The 18,099-nt window shown below is 44.6% G+C and overlaps 1 protein-coding gene across 3 annotated transcripts in view; it reads left to right on the top strand.

Moving 5' to 3' along the window:
* LOC110297680 (zinc finger protein 568) overlaps positions 1-18,099 on the top strand; it is a 42,659-nt gene that overhangs the window by 11,054 nt on the left and 13,506 nt on the right. For 2 of the 3 annotated variants that reach the window (XM_029479699.2, XM_029479700.2), the window contains 3 exons: positions 2,646-2,772; positions 3,013-3,108; positions 17,535-17,584. In XM_029479699.2, the coding sequence (XP_029335559.1) occupies positions 2,646-2,772; positions 3,013-3,108; positions 17,535-17,584 (273 nt within the window). The remainder of the gene's footprint in view (positions 1-2,645; positions 2,773-3,012; positions 3,109-17,534; positions 17,585-18,099) is intronic. The other variant, XM_021166586.3, reaches the window with a different exon arrangement.

Here is an 18,099-nt window from a genome sequence, read left to right as displayed (position 1 = left end):
TGTAGGCACATGCCACCACTTTTGGCTGCTTTCATATTGTGACTATTATGCATAATCCTGAGGGTGTGAGTTACAGACAGTTGTGAGCTACCATGTGGGTGTTGGGAATTGAACCCGGGTCCTCTGGAAGAGCAGCCAGTGCTCTTAACTGTTGAGCCATCTCTCTAGCCCCTTGAGTACAAGTCTTTACATGACATAGTTCAGTGTGTGTGTCTAGGAATGGAATTCGTGAGTCATACGTTTAATTTAAACTTTTTTTTTCTTCAAGACAGGGTTTCTCTGTGTAGTCCTGGCTGTCCTGGAACTCTATAGACCAGGCTGGTTCACACTAAGAAATCCACCTGCCTCTGCCTCCTAAGTGCTAGGATTAAAGGCGTGCACCACCACTGCCCGGTTTAAACTTTCTTTTTTTAAAGATTTATTTATTTTATATATATGAGTGCACTGTAGCTGTATAGATGGTTGTGAACTATCATGTGGTTGCTGTGAATTGAACTCAGGACCTCTGCTAGCTCCAACCCCGCTCACTCCAACCCAAAGATTTATTTATTATTATATGTAAGTACACTGTAGCTGTCTTTAGACACACCAGAAGAGGGTGTATCTCTTTATAGATGGTTGTGAGCCACCATGTGGTTGCTGGGAATTGAACTCGGGACCTCTGGAAGAGCAGTCAGTGTTCTTAACCACTGAGCCATCTCTCCAGCCCTCATTATCAGTCTTAAATACCAAGTATTTGCACTCAAGTTTTTTTTTCTTGAACATCTTATTTATTATTTTTATATCTGTGATTATTTTGCCTCAATGTGTATCTGTGCATCACCATGTGGTGCTGGGAATTGAACCTGGGTCCTCTGAAGAACAGTCAGTGCTCTTAACTGCTGAGCTGTTTCTCTAGCCCCAGCTGAAGGGTTTTGGTTGCTGCTTTTTGGTGATTCCCTCCTCCTCTTTTTTTTTTCTTTTTCTTTTTTGAGACCAGGTTTCCCTATATTGTCCAGACTGGTCTTCATCTTGGCCTCACATGTAGTCAGCTTTTGACTGTTTGGTCTCTTCTTTTCCTACGAATGTTTGCCACATGTTTTCCATTAAACCTCAGCAGTAGAAAGGGTTTTGGGTCCCAGAGTTCTCATGTGTACAGTTGTCTGTCTTAAGCTGGGTTATTTGTGGCAGTTGGAGATCCTTCCACTGATTTGGAAAGCAAGTATAGCATGCTGGGGGAAGCCTGTGGCTCTGCAGCCACGTTGCTTGCGCTGGAACCCTACGTTGCTTTATCTCACCTTAATACACGGGGATGGTGGTAAAGCCAGGGCAGTGTCAGTATTGGTGTGATATTCTCTTGGCATAGTAACTTCATTTGGTTTTGAGACAGTTTTGCTGGGTAGGTTTAGTTGGCTTGGAACTCCCAGAGACCCACCTGTGTCTGTTTCCTGACAGCTGGGATGAAAGGCGTGGAGAGCCACACCCAGTGCCATGTTAACTTTTTTCTTTTTGTTTTTTTTCGAGACAGGGTTTCTCTGTGTAGCCCTGGCTGTCCTGGAACTCACTCTGTAGACCAGGCTGGCCTCGAACTCAGAAATCCACCTGCCTCTGCCTCCCAAGTGCTGGGATTAAAGGCATGCGCCACCACGCCGGGCCCAAGTTAAGTTTTTAAAATGTTCTAACAAGGCTATGAGAAGGTATTACTGTTGTCGATTTGAAAGGCCAGAGTACTGTATCTAAAAGTAATTCAGCCCTTTCACAAGGCTGTCACAGGCCAGCATTAAGGGCGAGTGCCACTGCCGCAGACTTTTAAACAATTTTAAAGCAAGCAGTAGTCATCACATCACACAGTTTTCCAGAAATACCTCATTGGGTTTTTGTTTTTTTTTTTTATTTCCACTATGCTATTACCATACTATTCTAATTTGTTGGTCGAAAATAAAAACCTGGCTGGGAGTGGTGGCTCACGCCTTTAATCCCAGCACTCGGGAGGCAGAGGCAGGTGGATTTCTGAGTTCGAGGCCAGCCTGGTCTACAGAGTGAGTTCCAGGACAGCCAGGACGACACAGAGAAACCCTGTCTCAAAACAAACAAAAAACTAAATAAATAAATAAATAAAAACCTGAATCTTTCTTTGATGTTCAACTTGGTCCTCTCTAGTCTAGTTACCAGCAATATTTTATGTTCTCGATAACGGTTCCCGCTCGCCACTGTGGATTTATCTCCCAGTTTTAGACTGGTGGCCTGCACTCTGCTCCTTACTTCATGTGTCTGGCTGCATACAGGACGTCTTACCTGGAAGTCCAGTAGAAATCTCAAGCTTGCCTTTTCAGATATGCACGCCTCTCTTCCTCCTAACTCTGCCCTGCTCCCTTTCCCACTGACTTCAATACCTCAGTGCCTGTCAGCCTGAGCTCACATTAAAACTCAGTGACCACTGCCCCCAGTCAGCTAAAGACAGCATGAAGGAATGCTTGCTGACTTGGTTCACATACTCCTAGAGGATATTTTCACTGTCGTGTAGTGCCCCTTCTATATATGTGAAACTTGGTAAATATGAAGACTGGCCCTTGGTTACTAGCCAAGTTAATTTCCTACTTATTTTGATCATAGGCCCTAATTTTGATGACTTGAGATTAATTGGGAATTTTTTTTTATATGTATAGAGAACAGTGACATTCAAGGATGTGGCTGTGGACCTCACACAGGAAGAATGGCAGCAGATGAAGCCTGCTCAGAGGGATTTGTACCGAGATGTGATGCTGGAGACCTACAGCAACCTAGTAACCGTGGGTAAGGAGAGCTTTCCAGTTCCCATGGAACTCCTTTTCATTCCTAGCTTGCTGGATGGGCCTGGCCTTCCCTCATGATTGTGTATGCTCCAGCCCTGAGGGTAGATACTGATTACTGTGTCACTGTGTCAGTTCCTTGATTCTCCTTCCCAAGTCCTCAAGACCCCAGGATTCAGCCTCAGATCTGTGGATTGTCGCCAGCATTAACATGCATGGTGGTCTTTCCTGTTTCCTGAACCAGGTTGTCAAGTCACCAAACCAGATGTGATCTTCAAGTTGGAACAAGCAGAGGAGCCATGGGTGCTGGAGGAAGAGATGTTTTGGAGACGCTCTCCAGGTGAATAAGTGAGAAGTGGCTCTTAATGAGAGAGCCACGTGACAGAGTTCAGTAAGGGCTCCGTTCCTCATTTCCCAAGACTGTGTTAAAGGTCCTAGTCTTCTAAATGACAGATGTGTATGTGACATGCCACATGTCAGATTGATTGTGTGACATTTCTATTCTAGCAATGTCTCTGCCCTATTGGAGCTGTGCTCCTTTTTCATACTTTAAAGGGCAGAGCCCCTGTGATTTCAGGACACTCCTCTTCCCGTGTGTGTCCAGCTCACCTTGTCCCTTTCTATGATCCCTGCACCTACCTCTCTCAGGGCCACAGTTTATCTTCTTATATGGTCAGCGTTCTGTGGACTGTGGCCTCAGTTCATACTTGGGATTCCTTTAGTTCTTGGCTTCACTGCACTCTGAAAAGCTTCACCTTGTGTTTTATAATAAGTGGCCCTTTCCACTGTACGTCACCGGCCTCACAAGTCCCGCGGTTTTGAAGGTTATGTTCCTGCCTTAGAAAATACTGTGGTATCTTCTTCCTACTTATCCACATCTTCCTCGTATGCCTACTAGGTTACAAAATACAAACCATCCAAAAATACATTTTAAAAGTGTCCTTCATCCCTCACACTTTGTTCCCCCCCTCCCCCCAGCTGTATTCACTCCCTTGTTTCCAGAGCTCTCCTGTTTATTTTGCCATATGTGTTTTAGATTTAACTGTCTTATTTGGAAGAATCATGCTGAATTTTTCTTAGGACTATACTGGATGTAGGTGTAAGTTTGCCAAGTTCCCTGTTTGTTTGTTTGTTTTCTTTCTACTTTGAGAAATGGAGCTAAGTTCTCTTTTTTACATTTGTATGTTATTTAAGTTTGCCTGAGTATTAGAAAAGAAAGAAAAACAAGTTCTTTAAGAATTGAACGGTAGCCGGGCGGTCGTGGCGCTCGCCTTTAATCCCAGCACTTGGGAGGCAGAGGCAGGCGGATTTCTGAGTTTGAGGTCAGCTAGGGCTATACAGAGAAACCCTGTCTTGAAAAACCAGAAAGAAAAGAAAGAAAGAAAGAAAGAAAGAAAGAAAGAAAGAAAGAAAGAAAGAAAGAAAGTAAGTAAGTAAGTATGTCAGGCTGAAGAGATGGCTCAGCGGTTAAGAGCACTGACTGCTTTTCCAAAGGTCCTGAGTTCAAATCCCAGCAACCACATGGTGGCTCACAACCATCTGTAATGAGATCTGACACCTTCTGGTGTGTCTAAAGATAGCTACAGTGTACTTACATATAATAAATAAATCATTAAAAAAAAAAGAAAGGAAGAATGTCCATTTGTAGTAATAGCAGTAAAAAATAAACTACTGTTTGAGGCATGGGCATGTAATAATATACAAAACAAAGCCTATGTGCATGGAACTTACTTAGTGGGTTTCTGTTTGTTGTATGTTTGTGTTGGATAGGTTTTTGGGTTTTTTGTTTTAAGGTTGGATCTCTAGAGAGACCATCCTGTCCTTGAAATCTCTTGAACTTCTGATCCCTCTGTCTCTCTACCTCTCAAGTGCTGGGTTTATGTGACGCTGGATTTCAAACCCAGGAATTTGTGCATGCTGGGCAAGCACTCTACCGACTGAGCCACATCCCCAGCCCATAAATGATTTTGTATGGAAGAAAATATCTTTGAGTACTGAAAGATGGCTCAGCAGTTAACAGCACTTGCCTTCTTCAGAGGACCAGGGTTTGTCCTAGCACCACATGTGGCCGCTCACAACCACTGTAATCCAGTCCCAGGGCTTCTGAGACCCTCTTCTAGCCTCTCGGGTGCCAAATGCACATACATATACACTCCAGTATACACAAACATTAAACATATAAAGAATATACCTTTCTAAATTATTACGTTTAATACAGTTGACTATATCTAATTCTTAAGCCTTGTTTTCTTTCCCAAAGGTTTATTGTGGGTCGTGTCTTGTGAGCTTTAGTCAGTTCTGTTACTTTCCACTTTTAAATATTGTTGGGAAAGAAGCCTGGTCCTTTCTCCTCATAACTTGCGTGGTCTGCTTGTCCACACAAGTAGTCAGGGATTCACATGTGGGGCGTTGCTTTGTTGAATGTTCTTTAAAGCTTTAGAAATGCTGCCTGCTATGATCGCTATTTCCTTTAGACTTGTGGATTCTTTTCCTTCCTTCTGTACGTCTGTTTGTTTTGTTTCCAGTGTTAGGAATCACACCCCCCCCCTCCCCAACTTGTGCATTCTAGGCAAATACTCTACCACCAAACACCTCTGTCAGCCTAACGTTTCTTTTGGATTTTGCTTTTATACTGTCATTGATAGCATGCTTTTCTGATTGTCTTTGTTTCAGGAGTCTCATTTTAGGGGTATTTTCTCTGGGACCCACTACAAAGAGAAAAAAATATTCTGAGTTAATAGGAAATCTTTGTGCCTTACACTGACCATGCCATCAGGTTCAATGTTGTTGTCCCAAGCTGATGGGACTGTCATCTTCACGATTCCTTTATCTTCAGGTCTCTCCCACCCTCCTGTGCCAACAGTGCGTTTTCCAGAGTAGGTTTGCTTGCCTCTGCTTACTCAGTTGCTCCTCCCTTGCCGTTTGTCAGGACCACGTGAAGCCAGCTAGGTGCCTTCTGCTGTGCCAACACACCTGGACCTCAGGCTTGGAAAGTGTGTGTCTGTTTCCTAGAAATCTTATCTGAGAGAAGAAATAAGTCTTGACGTCTGCACTTCTCTCCCTTAACCGATCCATTTGCTACTCTTTGCTTATATTCTAGAGTTAAAGCTTCACTGAGGATGTATTTTCTATCCTGTTCTTTCTATTTGTAGAGTGAGACATGTCTGATAGACCACCATATTGAATCCAGGGGACCTCTGCTCTGTTGATCCCATGAAACACCCTTCTTGGAAGTAGCTTTCCTCTGTCCTCTTCTCCAGATTTGGATTTTTCTTTAAGTCTCAGTCACTTTTCATTTCTTCTTGTCTTAGAAAATGTTTTTTGCATGACTTCTTTTCTCAACTTCCTCTGGACTGTTAGGGGCCAGGCCAATTGAAAACTTCTTCAGAGGCTCTGTTGGAAGGATAAAGGGAACATTAATATCTATGTCCTTGCCTGTGGGAAGACCTGACTAGGGCTGGGGTGGGGCCCAGGGTCTCAAGGGAGGTGTCACTTCCTGGAAACAGAGACTCTTCCCCTGGTGTGCTTCCTCTGTGCCCATGGTCCTCTGTGCAACATTTCATGATAAGCTTCCTGCTGACTTCATGGCGTTGTGTGACAGCTGTCTGCCGACTGGCAAACAGTATATAAGATGCCCTGCTGCATAGTGTATGTGCTGACATGGTCCATAGCTTATGCCCATAGCTTATGCAGTCCTCCTCACACCAGCTTTGTGTCTTCTTTATGTTCACATCCCTGGTCCTCCCATGACACCTCACAGTTCAGGTTCAGGTCATAGGAGATCTCCCCTGAACAATTGTTTTTTTCAAGACAGGGTTTCTCTGTGTAGTCCTGGCTGTCCTGACCAGGCTGGCCTCGAACTCAGAAATCCGCCTGCCTCTGCCTCCCAAGTGCTAGGATTAAAGGCGTGCGCCACCACTGCCCAGCTCCCCTAACAATTTTAAGTTACATATGGACACTTTGCTTTTGTGTGCCTACCTGATATATCTGTGCTCATCTCATATGATGCTTAGCTCTAGAAATGGCAGTGTGGGAATATTACCTTTAATACCTCCAGAACTGTAGAACTCTTTTTTTTTTTCTTTTCCTTTCATCTGAGGGCTCTGAACTGTTGAGACTCAACAGTTATTTAATGTTGAGCTCAGTTCCCAGAGAGTGTCTCAGCATTCGATATATAAACATTCAAATCGCTCCTACTTTCTTGTTAACCTGAGTCCTTCTGCATCTGCTTGCTTCTGAGCCTCTTTGGCGCATGTGCTCCATAGATGCACCTGCCTCTCCCACCTAAGTGCTAGGAAAATTCATACTGGAGAGAATGCTTATGAATGTACTGAGTGTGGGAAAGCTTTTATTCAGTTGTCAAACCTCATCAGACATCAGTGAACTCATACCGGTGAGAAATCTATGCATGTACAGTAACTGGGAAAGCCTTCAGCCAGAAATCAAATCTTACTGAGCGCGAGAAAATTCATACTGGAGAGAAACCTTATCCAACATCATCTCCCTCTGGCTGCCTTCCCTCACTAAAGAAACAGACTCAACGGCAACATACGAAAACTTGGTTAAAAATCTTAGTGGTGGGCTGGGCATGGTGGCACACGCCTTTAGGCAGATATCTGAGAGTTCAAGGCCAGCCTAGACAACAGAGCAAGTTTGGTGGTGACAGACAAGCCAAGGTCTCTTTGATACAACCCATCATCAGACTAAACTCCAGTCTGTACTTAACAATGGGATATTATTTAACAATAAGAGATGGGGCTGGGGAGATGGCTCAGTGGGTAAGAGCACCCGACTGCTCTTCCAAAGGTCCGGAGTTCAAATCCCAGCAACCACATGGTGGCTCACAACCATCCTTAACGAGATCTGACTCCCTCTTCTGGAGTGTCTGAAGACAGCTACAGTGTACTTACATATAAATAAATAAATCTTTAAAAAAAAAAAAACAATAAGAGATGAAATCCTGGTACATGTTACAACATGGAGGGTCTTTGAAAACATTATACTAAGTGAAGAAAGCCAAACACAGAAAGCTAAGTTTATATACTTTCACTTATTGAAATAAGTTCCTAGAATATGAGAATTTGGGAGTTAGCTTAGAGCTTATCAGAGCCTGGGATGGGAGAAGTGGAGTGATGTGTAATAGGGGAAAGCAAATGTATTCAGAATGGTGAGAGCTGTGTGGACGTAGTGGGGAAGGCTGCGTGATACTGAAGATACGCTGCATGCTACTACAGTCAGTATATGGCAGATGGGTGTCATACATGGGAAATGGTGAAATGATAAATCTTCAAGTTTAAAAGTCCTCTCAGGCCGGGCGGTGGTGGTGCACGCCTTTAATCCCAGCACTTGGGAGGCAGAGGCAGGCGGATTTCTGAGTTCGAGGCCAGCCTGGTCTACAGAGTGAGTTCCAGGACAGCCAGGACTACACAGAGAAACCCTGTCTCGAAAAACCAAAAAAAAAAAAAAAAAGAAAAAAAAAAAAAAAGTCCTCTCATAGTTCCAGACTCTATATTGTCTTCTGAGTCATTTTCTCAGATTTGTTTTCTTCTTGTTTAGTCTTCCTGTATCTTTGATGTCTAGTACTTTTGACTGTGTTGTGGACATGGTGACTACTACATTGTCAAGATGCTAGACTTGTATATATGTATGTGTGTGTGTGTTTATAGATATGTGTGTATAAATTTTTTTTTTTGGTTTGGTTTGGTTTGGTTTTTGGCTTTTTTGAGACAGGGTTTCTCTGTGTAACCCTGGCTGTCCTGGAACTCACTCTGTAGACCAGGCTGGCCTCAAACTCAGAAATCCGCTTGCCTCTGCCTCCCAAGTGCTGGGATTAAAGTCGTGCGCCACCACCGCCCGGCTTTAAAATTTTTTTTTTTTTGGTTTTTCGAGACAGGGTTTCTCTGTATAGCCCTGGCTGTCCTGGAACTCACTTTGTAGACCAGGCTGGCCTCGAACTCAGAAATCTGCCTGCCTCTGCCTCCCGAGTGCTGGGATTAAAGGCGTGCACCACCACGCCCGGCAATTTTAAAAATATTTTTAATTGAAGTAGAATTACATCACTTTATGCCTTCCCTTTCCTCCCTCCAGTCCCTCCCATGCCCCCCCCCACTCTCAAATTGATAGCTCTCTTTTGTTTATCACTGTTAAATACACATGCACAACACACACACACACATACAACTTGCTGGGTCTTATTCTTTGTGTGTAAATGGTTTTAGGCTGACCACTTGCCTTGGGCATCCAGTAAGAGGGCTCATCCCTGAGAGAGCAGTTGTTCTTCCCAGCAGTTGTTACCTGCCATTGTGTAGGGATGGGACTTCCCTCTTCCACTTAAGTGTGTTCTTTGACACTGCCACTGATCCTGTGCTGTTGATGCATTCTGTTAGGAGATGCCATTTCACAGCTGACTTTCTGGTTTTTAGCTCTTAGAACCTTCCCGTCTCCTCGTCCTCAGTGTTCTCTGAGCCATAGATTGGGGAGATGTGATGTGTAAATAGATGTATCCATTAGGCTGGGCTTCCTACAACTGGTTGATCTCTGCATTATATCCACTTGTGATTTTCTAAAACAGTCTGCATTTGCTGCACAGACGGGCTTCTCTGACCCAGTTATCTGTGGGTCTCAGGTTAGGATTTAGAATGTAATGTAGTAAGGAATTGTGTTGATCTAGCAAGGTGGTGGTCGTAATTGTTTTCTAGGGCCCATGACCTCACTAACCCTGGAAAACTGGCTATGTTTCCAGTAGCAATTGGGATTTTTCTCCTGCTGAGAGGCCTTAAATCTGACTAGATGGCTCTGTTGGTCACCATGTGAGTGCCACTTATTACAGCCTTACAGAAAGTTTGCCACATTGCTTGCTCATTGTCGCAATTTGTAGTGTTGCAGTAGGCAGGCCTGTTCAGTTGCTGCCTTCTACTGGCAGCTTGCATGGTATTTTCTAGTACGATACGATAGAGACCGAGGGAAGGAAGGAGGCTTTCAGACCTGATCCAGCTTGAATTATTTGAGACCTGCTTCTTAAGTGTGTGGTGTCGCCGGGCGTGGTGGCACACGCCTTTAATCCCAGCACTTGGGAGGCAGAGGCAGGCGGATTTCTGAGTTCGAGGCCAGCCTGGTCTACAAAGTGAGTTCCAGGACAGCCAGGACTATACAGAGAAACCCTGTCTCAAAAAACCAAAAAAAAAAAAAAAAAAAAAAAAAGTGTGTGGTGTCTTTAGCACTAGGGATCTAGTAGCCAAGAGGGTAGCCAAGGACTACTACATCGATAGTCCATATTGATTTGATCACTTCTCCTGACTACCCTGCCACTCATTTGAAAGAAGGCTTCTCATGCCTACTACTCAGGAGCATTGTCAACCCAAGTGGTGTAACTCCCTTTAAGATATATATATATACATACACATACATATACGTGTGTGTAATAAGATACATATATATGATATGTATATACATACATTTACATGTATTGCATATAGTATAATTTTAGGTGAATATAAAATAGTGCTATTCCGTGAGGCTTTATCAGTGAGTTGGGTGTTATTTGTCCTTCCTCCACCCTATTTATTATAGCCAGGAAATAGAAACAGTCTAAATGTCCTTGAGCAGATGAGTGGATAATGAACATTCATTCCATTTACACAAGTGAATACTGTTCAGCTGTAAACTGTTTAGCTCATGGACTTTTAACAGATGGTATTGAATGAGGTAACCCAGACCCAGAAGGACAATCAGCACGCTTTCTCTCTCATCTGTAGTTCCTAGCTCCAAGTCCTCAGATGTGATATGTGATTCAGAGTAACCACAAAAACCAGGAAAGTGTAAAGGGATCACGGTGGACTGGCCAGGAGCTGGAGAGGGGAATCGCAGGACACAGGTGACATGAAGGGGGAGCCAGAAAGACTCCATTTTTGTTACATTTCTTGGAAGAGTGTTGACTTTTGTCCTCAAAAGCAGGACTTGGCTAAACGTAAAACCCAGTCTTACCTTTCCTGAAGTAGGCAATAGGAGAAATGAATTTTTCCATTCTTTAGACTTCTAGCTGTTAATTTCCCTGGCCTCCTTGGACTTCTAAGTATGTAAGGCTTGGGCATCTCTCAGAGATGTGAGATGGCTCAGCCAGCAAAGACACTTGTGCCAAGAAGGACACCAAGCGTCTTATCCCTGGGATCATATGAGGGAGGAGAGGGCTGACTCACAAGTTGCTTTACAGACTTGTGTATTGAATCTGTATCTCCTATTTTAATCCTTTTATAATTCTTCTGTAGTTAGCTATTCTTTCCCTTGTTTTTCTGTCCTTTTTTATTATTAGCATTGAAGTCTCTACTAAAACATGTGTGAGCTCGGAGATTTCCTCAAGAAGCTTGAGTTTTAGCTCTATGCCCACAAAGGCAGTCTTTGCTTCTTTTGTAGTATTTCTAATTGTGGCATTGAGTCCTGTTTTATTACTTTTTAGAATTTTTATCCTCCACCCCCTTCCCACTAAGCCTTTTGCATGTGACTCTATTTTAAATCCCATCTGTTCAACTACAATTGTCTTATCATACCTGAGTCGGTTTCTTGTCTCAACTATGGTGTTTCATTTTTACTGCGCCTTGCAGTCTGTTTTTTATTGAAAAGTGGACATTTCTTGACAAAAGTAAATCTGGGAAGCAGAACTATAGTGACATAGTGGTCAGTGGTAGGCAGAAGGAAGGAAACGCTGGGAACCTTGTGTGGCATCTCTGTTCTGAAGTCTCTTCCCTCTTCCAGTGAGTCTCCCTGTTCTAGCACCTGATCCCTGTCGTCCAGTGAACTGCTGCTCTCAACTGTGAGCCTCACTAGTGCCTCTGAGTTTTTACCCTGTAAGTGAGCAGGGTGACTGGAGTGAACCCCCTTTTCAGGTCACTTAACCCCACTAGTTTAGGCTCTTGCATAGGCTCCTGGATTTGTCTTGTGAAGAACAGAGCATTCGGGGTGCATTTCAGAAGGTGGTTTTCCCCGCCTCCAGTCAGGTACAGTGGAGAATTTCTGTGGTCTCAACTAAGAACCTGGTGAGGCAGCTAGAGATGAGCCTGAAGCTCTTAGCAGGAAAGGCCTGCTCCCTGAGAGCCTGTGCCAAGACTCAAGGAGTGGGGCGGGAAGGTTGGAGAGAGAGAGAGAACAGACCTGTGATAACTACAATGTACTACTCCTTGGTACTGCCTGTTTGTGTCCTGCATGTACTGCTCGGTAGACAGCGGGCAAATCAGACATGCTGAGCAGCTTGGCATGTGTTTGCTGTGATTTGTTGCCAGGGAGGGCAACAGGTGCTATCGCTCAGGGTGCTGCGCTGGACAGGAGGAAATGGGTGCTCTCCAGTGCCCGTGGTACCATCCTCTACTTTTCTACTTGCCCCAGTTTGCAGGCTATCCATGGTCTCTGTTTGGTCTTAGTCACATGTACCACTTAGGAGTGATGCACAGTATATTCTGCTCTTCAGCCTTCTCCATCCTGAGTCTTGGGCACATTTTCTCAAGAATGTAGTGACCACAGTCTACTTGGGAAGATGTCAGGGCAACTGTGAAGAAAAAAACTGACCCAGTCGACTCTCTGGTCTGCCACAAGTGGCAGCTGCCTCTGTCAGTTACAGTTTGCAATTCATGCTTTTTTCCCCCCCAGCTTCTCAACCCTTCTGCATTGAAATGCTGAAACTTGAACTGCCAGATGCAACTGTAGTATTGCCTGAGGGTTTGTAGAGAAAGGGAGGGAAATTGCTGGGTGTAATGAATGTTTCAGCCACACAAACTGAGCAATCTCTTCATTCTTGCATTTAGCTTTCAGAATGCCCTTGGCATGCCAGTCTGTGTGATCGCACTAAATCCTGTTAAAACACTACAGGCCAACTTTATTAACCAAAATGGATAACACCCCCTTATATTTTAAATAAAATCCAGTTTGTTTATATATAAAAAGAAACTCCTGAAAGTGTGTGGCAGCGCTCTCCTGAGACTGGGACTCAGCGTTGCACAGGGGTGCCGGCTAGGAGCGCATCAGCGCTGGTGTGGGGTTTCCTACCCCATGCCTTGTGTTCTGTGGCTTCTGCTCTAGTCTGGTGTGAGGCTCGTGTCTGCCATGTCGCAGAACTGGGAGGAAGAGTTTCTCCTGGGCCGCACTGTTTGGGTGGGTCTAAGAAGATGCTACGGCGTCCAAGCTTTGTACACACAAAACAAGAAGTCAGCGTGTTAGCTGCTCTCTACTTTTTTTTTTTTTTTTTTCTGGTTTTTTCGAGACAGGGTTTCTCTGTGTAGCCCTGGCTGTCCTGGAACTCACTTTGTAGACCAGGCTGGCCTTGAATTCAGAAATCGGCCTGCCTCTGCCTCCCAAGTGCTGGGATCAAAGGTGTGCTCCACCACGCCCAGCTTTGCTGCTCTCTACTTTTGCTCTGAAATAGTCTCCATAGGTCAGGCTGTCATCCTCTCTCTTCTTAGTTCCTTACCAACCCTGGACTCCAGAAACTATACTGACTTCTTTAAAGACTAAAATTTTCCTTTTTAAAAATGAAAGCATTTACATAGACTTAAGTCTGCATCTTGATAAATTTACACAGAGACATATGTCTCTACTTTAGAAGAGATAATAGAATATCTAGTCTACTTTCCAACAGTGTCCTCTGCCCCTTTCCTCAGAAGACTCCAGTCTAAAGTCACCAGTTCTAACTTTCATCTTGGATTAGTTTGCACATTTTAGCCCTGCACATAAGTGGAAGCGGGCACCATCGGGGGCAGCTGCCTTTGTTTGCTCAGATCCTGGGAGCTTTCGCCACACTGCTGTCTCAGTAGCTTCTTTTTATTACAGTGTTCCCACAACTAACTTATCCAGTCACCTGTCAGTGAATAGTCCAACAGCTTCGAGTTTGGGGGCTGTCAGAAAGGAAGCAGCCATAGCATCCATATAAGACCGCATACAGAGAAGCATTTCGTCTCTCTCCTGACTAGATGAACAGAGAGGCAAGGGTCGCTGGGTAACGTGAGGCGTATGTTTATGAAAACTCATCATTTTTAGTGCTGTTAATTCCATCCTAATAGTTTCTTTGCTTAGTGCAGCGAGCCGTGGAAATGCAGGTCACAGTGGTAATTTTGACTGATGACTGCACCAGCGGATAACAGCTGGGTGTCAGCTGCGCAAAGCACCTGTGCCAGACCCACGGGAAGCTTCAGCAGCTGCCTCAGGAGCATAACTGACGCTGTTCCCATGGAACTAACCGGCGCTGCTTCTGCTCCAACTAAATTTAACAACTGAGCAACACAAAAGCCATTTACATTTACAAAGTGTGCCCAGGATAGTCTCTGTTAGTGAGCTTGGCAGGAGAGTGGTGCTTTCCCTGTTTTAGATTTCTTCCGCATGATTCACGATGCCTTGTTCTCTTCTTTTTATGTATGAGATTTATTAAAAGTTACTAACATCATAGAGGAGCAGACAGACACCAACATGATGGGGAGCGCTCAGCCCATGTCACAGCATGGCAGTCTGTCCCTTTTGTCAGTCTCAGAAGAAGGGGGGATTCTGTGACACATGTCTGATGGATGGGTTATCAGTAGTTTCAGTGAAGCTGTCTCTGTGACCTGGAGGCAGTCTTTGCCTGGAAGTGGGGAAGAGCAGGAATCTAGAAAAACAAGTTTGTAGAGGACCTTTAGACACTGGCGGGCCCCAGCTAACATTCTTGAGGGTTTGGGGGTTTTTTTGTTGTTGTTATTGATGGTGGTGGTGGTTTGTTTTTTTGTTTTTGTGTTTTGGTTTTTTACTTCTTTTTTAATTAGCCAGATGAAAGGAGAAGGAGGGGAGACACTTGTGGATTGAGTAGTTCTTTTCCTGCTGGGCAGAGGTGGATAAAGACTTATCCAAGAAGTCTTAGGACAGTCTCTAGTGTGGGAAATCCTAGCAGAGAAGGGTGCCATGGGGGAGGGGTCTCCACGCCTGCTGATATCTGCTAGCTTCCTAACCCTAAAATTTAAATTATGTCAGTGGACAGTGAGTCACCCTAGACAGTGACATGGGAATAGGCAATCAGTTACACATTGGAAGCAGCTGCTGCAGTAGCTTCTACTTCCAGCTAGAAATGGGACTTAGATGCACTTAGGGTTTCCACTCTTGCTACTAGGCACTGCAGGACGACTAAGGAGATTCAGATAGAGGGAGTTAGGCTGTAGGGCCATGTGCGTGAGGATGGGCAGTTTGAGGGACTGAGAACTTGGTACTTGTTTGTCCCCTAGTCTCGCCGAGGGAGCTGCAGGTGGAGGTGTGGCAAATTTCTCACACCAGGAGGAGCATGGCGGGTTCCGAAGCTTGCTTTTCTGGAGGCAGGCTCTGGCTGGGCAGCAAGTGTTCACTCCCACCCGCTTGGAAAAGGAGCAGGAAACGGGATCTCCAAACACAGAGAACATGGCTAATTAATTAGATCCGCTTGAGAAGGCTAACAAACAATCTTCATGAATCTTTAACTCCCTTCCTTGTATATGACAAATGTCACAGATGGTAAACCAAGGCAGAATGCATGTCCTTAGATTAAAGACAATAGTTTCTTATGCAAACCGGGAGGACACTGACCCAGTACTGGGATTTCCCAGAAAATTCCACTCTCAGTTTAGTCTCCAGAAGGCTGGAACTGTGGTAGCGCACACCTTTAGTCTCGGTACTCAGGAGGGAGAGGGAGGTGGATCTCTGTGAGTTTGAGGCCAGTCTGGTCTACAGAGTTACAGGACAGAAAAAAACAAGGAAGGGGGGTAGGCAGGGATGAGTTCTGATGCTGTCCCCACCTCAGAAGCTCCAGTGGTTTTTAAATTTTGGTCAACTGGCTGTAAGTTGAGGTACACATACCCTTTCCTCAGACTCAGTTACTTTGCTCAAGTAGCTCACAGAACTCAGACTAGGGGGAGATTAAAAATTGACAGAAATACAGCTTACTGGTTGGAATGATTGTGATTTCATGAAAACCTGGCTTGTGGCTGCACGAGGCAGTAGGGGTGTAGCGCTCTGGCTGGCTCTTGCTCAGTCTGGGTGACTTGGTGGGACATGGCAGCACTGAAAGGGGGGACAGGGGAGGTGATTGAGGAATCTGACCTCAGGAATGAAGATTTAGGCCACCCTGCTTGTTAAACTTAAGGACTGGTTGGTCCTTTAAATGCTTGTAGAAGCCCAGAATGTTGAAGTACAGTGGTAGAGAATAAATACATTCTTGAAAAGGAAGCTACAGTCTTCAAGCATAATATGTATCCATTACAAATGTAAAGGCTGCTATTAACTTTGTATATTTTATCTTGTTACATGTATTTATATATTATCTTTGTTTTTTAAATTTTTATTCTATATACAGATTTTTAGAACTTTTTTGTTTTTTGTTTTTGTTTTTGTTGTTGTTGTTTGGGGGGGTTCCTATTTTGTATTTTTTCGAGACAGGGTTTCTCTGTGTAGCCCTGGCTGTCCTGGAACTCACTTTGTAGACCAGGCTGGCCTCGAACTCAGAAATCCACCTGCCTCTGCCTCCCAAGTGCTGGGATTAAAGGCATGCGCCACCACTGCCTGGCATTTTTTGGTTTTTCAAGACAAGGTTTCTCTGTGTATTCCTGGATGTCCTGGAACTTACCCTGTAGACCAGGCTGACTTCTAACTCAGAGATCCACCTGCCTCTGCCTCCTGAGTGCTGGGATTAAGGGCATGCACCGGACACCCAGCTATGACATATTCTTTAGGTCATAGAGTGTTAAGTGTAGTGTACCTAAATTTGAAAAGTAATTAATATAGCCACTAATTAGCCAGTTAGTGTTGATAGCCAACTGTTAGGATTGTGCATCTTCTCATTTGCTTAGCTGCAAATTCCTAGGTAGGACTGAAGAGTTAAGTTGTCATAAGGGAGCGTAAACATGTCTGATGCTATAAAGGAACTGGGCAGCCAGAGGGAAAGGCTGCCAACTCCAGTTTATGTCCTGCTTGAAGGTTTAGTTACTCCTTGGTATGAACTGTGATTCGCCACTTAACAGCGGGTGTGATGTTAAGCTTAGTCAGTAGAGGGTGCAAGAGGGACACTGAAGAAAGAGCTCCATTTGGCTCTGCTTGTTGCATTTTCCGCTTCCTTGCTCCTATGTTAGAGACATTAGTAGGTGTGTATAAGGGACATTCCATGATGCCCAGCATCAGCTGTGGCCCAGTGAGCACAGTGGACTCTTGTCTTTGGGAGCTGGGTCTACACTGGCTGGAGTGTGACTGGCATGTCCTCCCGACTGTAGAAAGCCTTTGTAACTCCTGGTTACAAAGGGCCGCAGCTGCCAGCACTCTCTGCAAACGTCCTCATGCAGCTCTCCAGTGCTGTGACCGCTGTTCTCAGGCTAGCTCTAGCTCAAGGTGGGAGTTCTGGAACCCCTAGCGCTCCCATTCCTCATCTGTAGATGCCGAAGACTGAAGGACAGCAGTGCACACACTCTTAGGCAGTGTCTTAGAGCCACACTTGGGCTCACTGTGAAATGCTGGGGCTGAAGACAGTGGAGTAAGGTTCTCCCTCATCCACAGACTAATCAGACAAGCCCAGCCCTGCCCACCGTCTGAGATGGCTGAGATGGGACTTGTTAAACATGGTGGCTGCAGACCTTTGACACTCTGCCCCAGGATCCCAAGCTGGGTCATAAGGCCTCCTTTTTACTAAATGAACATAGTGAGGTCTGGGCCTCTCTGTCCTCTTGGGATAGGTGGGATGGTGCAGGGGAATGCTCTCTCTGAGCACAGTTTCCTAACCATTTCCCACCTCTTACTCTTTCCAAGAAGCCGCAAGAGGAAGAATGAAGAGTTTTGCCTTTAAGGACATGGCCAAGGTAAGCCGCATTTCCACTTTGCTCATGGAAAAACTTCTTGGTTTCTAAATGCTGCTGAAAATTGAGGAATCTTCTCGGGAGACTCAGGTGGTGTGGAAAAGAGAAAGCCATGTTCATGGAGTAGTTTTCCCACACCAGCCTAGGGTGGCTGCTTTGTACAAATAACATCTGTGTTGTCTACAACTTCCGTTTCCCAGGCTTTGTTCATTAGAAGAACAAAGTCTTGGCCGTGAACCTGATCAGTTAGCAGAATAAGGTTATTTCTGCCTAGTTTCTCTGTTGTCCCCTCTAGGGTCACTGTAGGGATGGCATTCTTGCTGAAAAGTTGTAACAGCCTAGGGTGTCTGCCTGGCCTCTTCAGTGCACTTTTCTACAAGATGGAAAACTTTGATTGCATTCTGTATGTACATTAGTAAAGAAGATTTCTGCAAAAAAAAAAAATAATAATAATAATTGAATTAATCAAGAACATTAGTCACCCAGAGACACTCAGTGCCTACTGATTTTGGAATCTT

Source organism: Mus caroli, unplaced genomic scaffold, assembly GCF_978045245.1.
Source record: "Mus caroli unplaced genomic scaffold, Mus_caroli_1 scaffold_8, whole genome shotgun sequence".
Taxonomy (NCBI): domain Eukaryota; kingdom Metazoa; phylum Chordata; class Mammalia; order Rodentia; family Muridae; genus Mus; species Mus caroli.
Note: the sequence above shows the minus strand (reverse complement) of the source record. Positions and strands in the feature narration are given on the sequence as shown.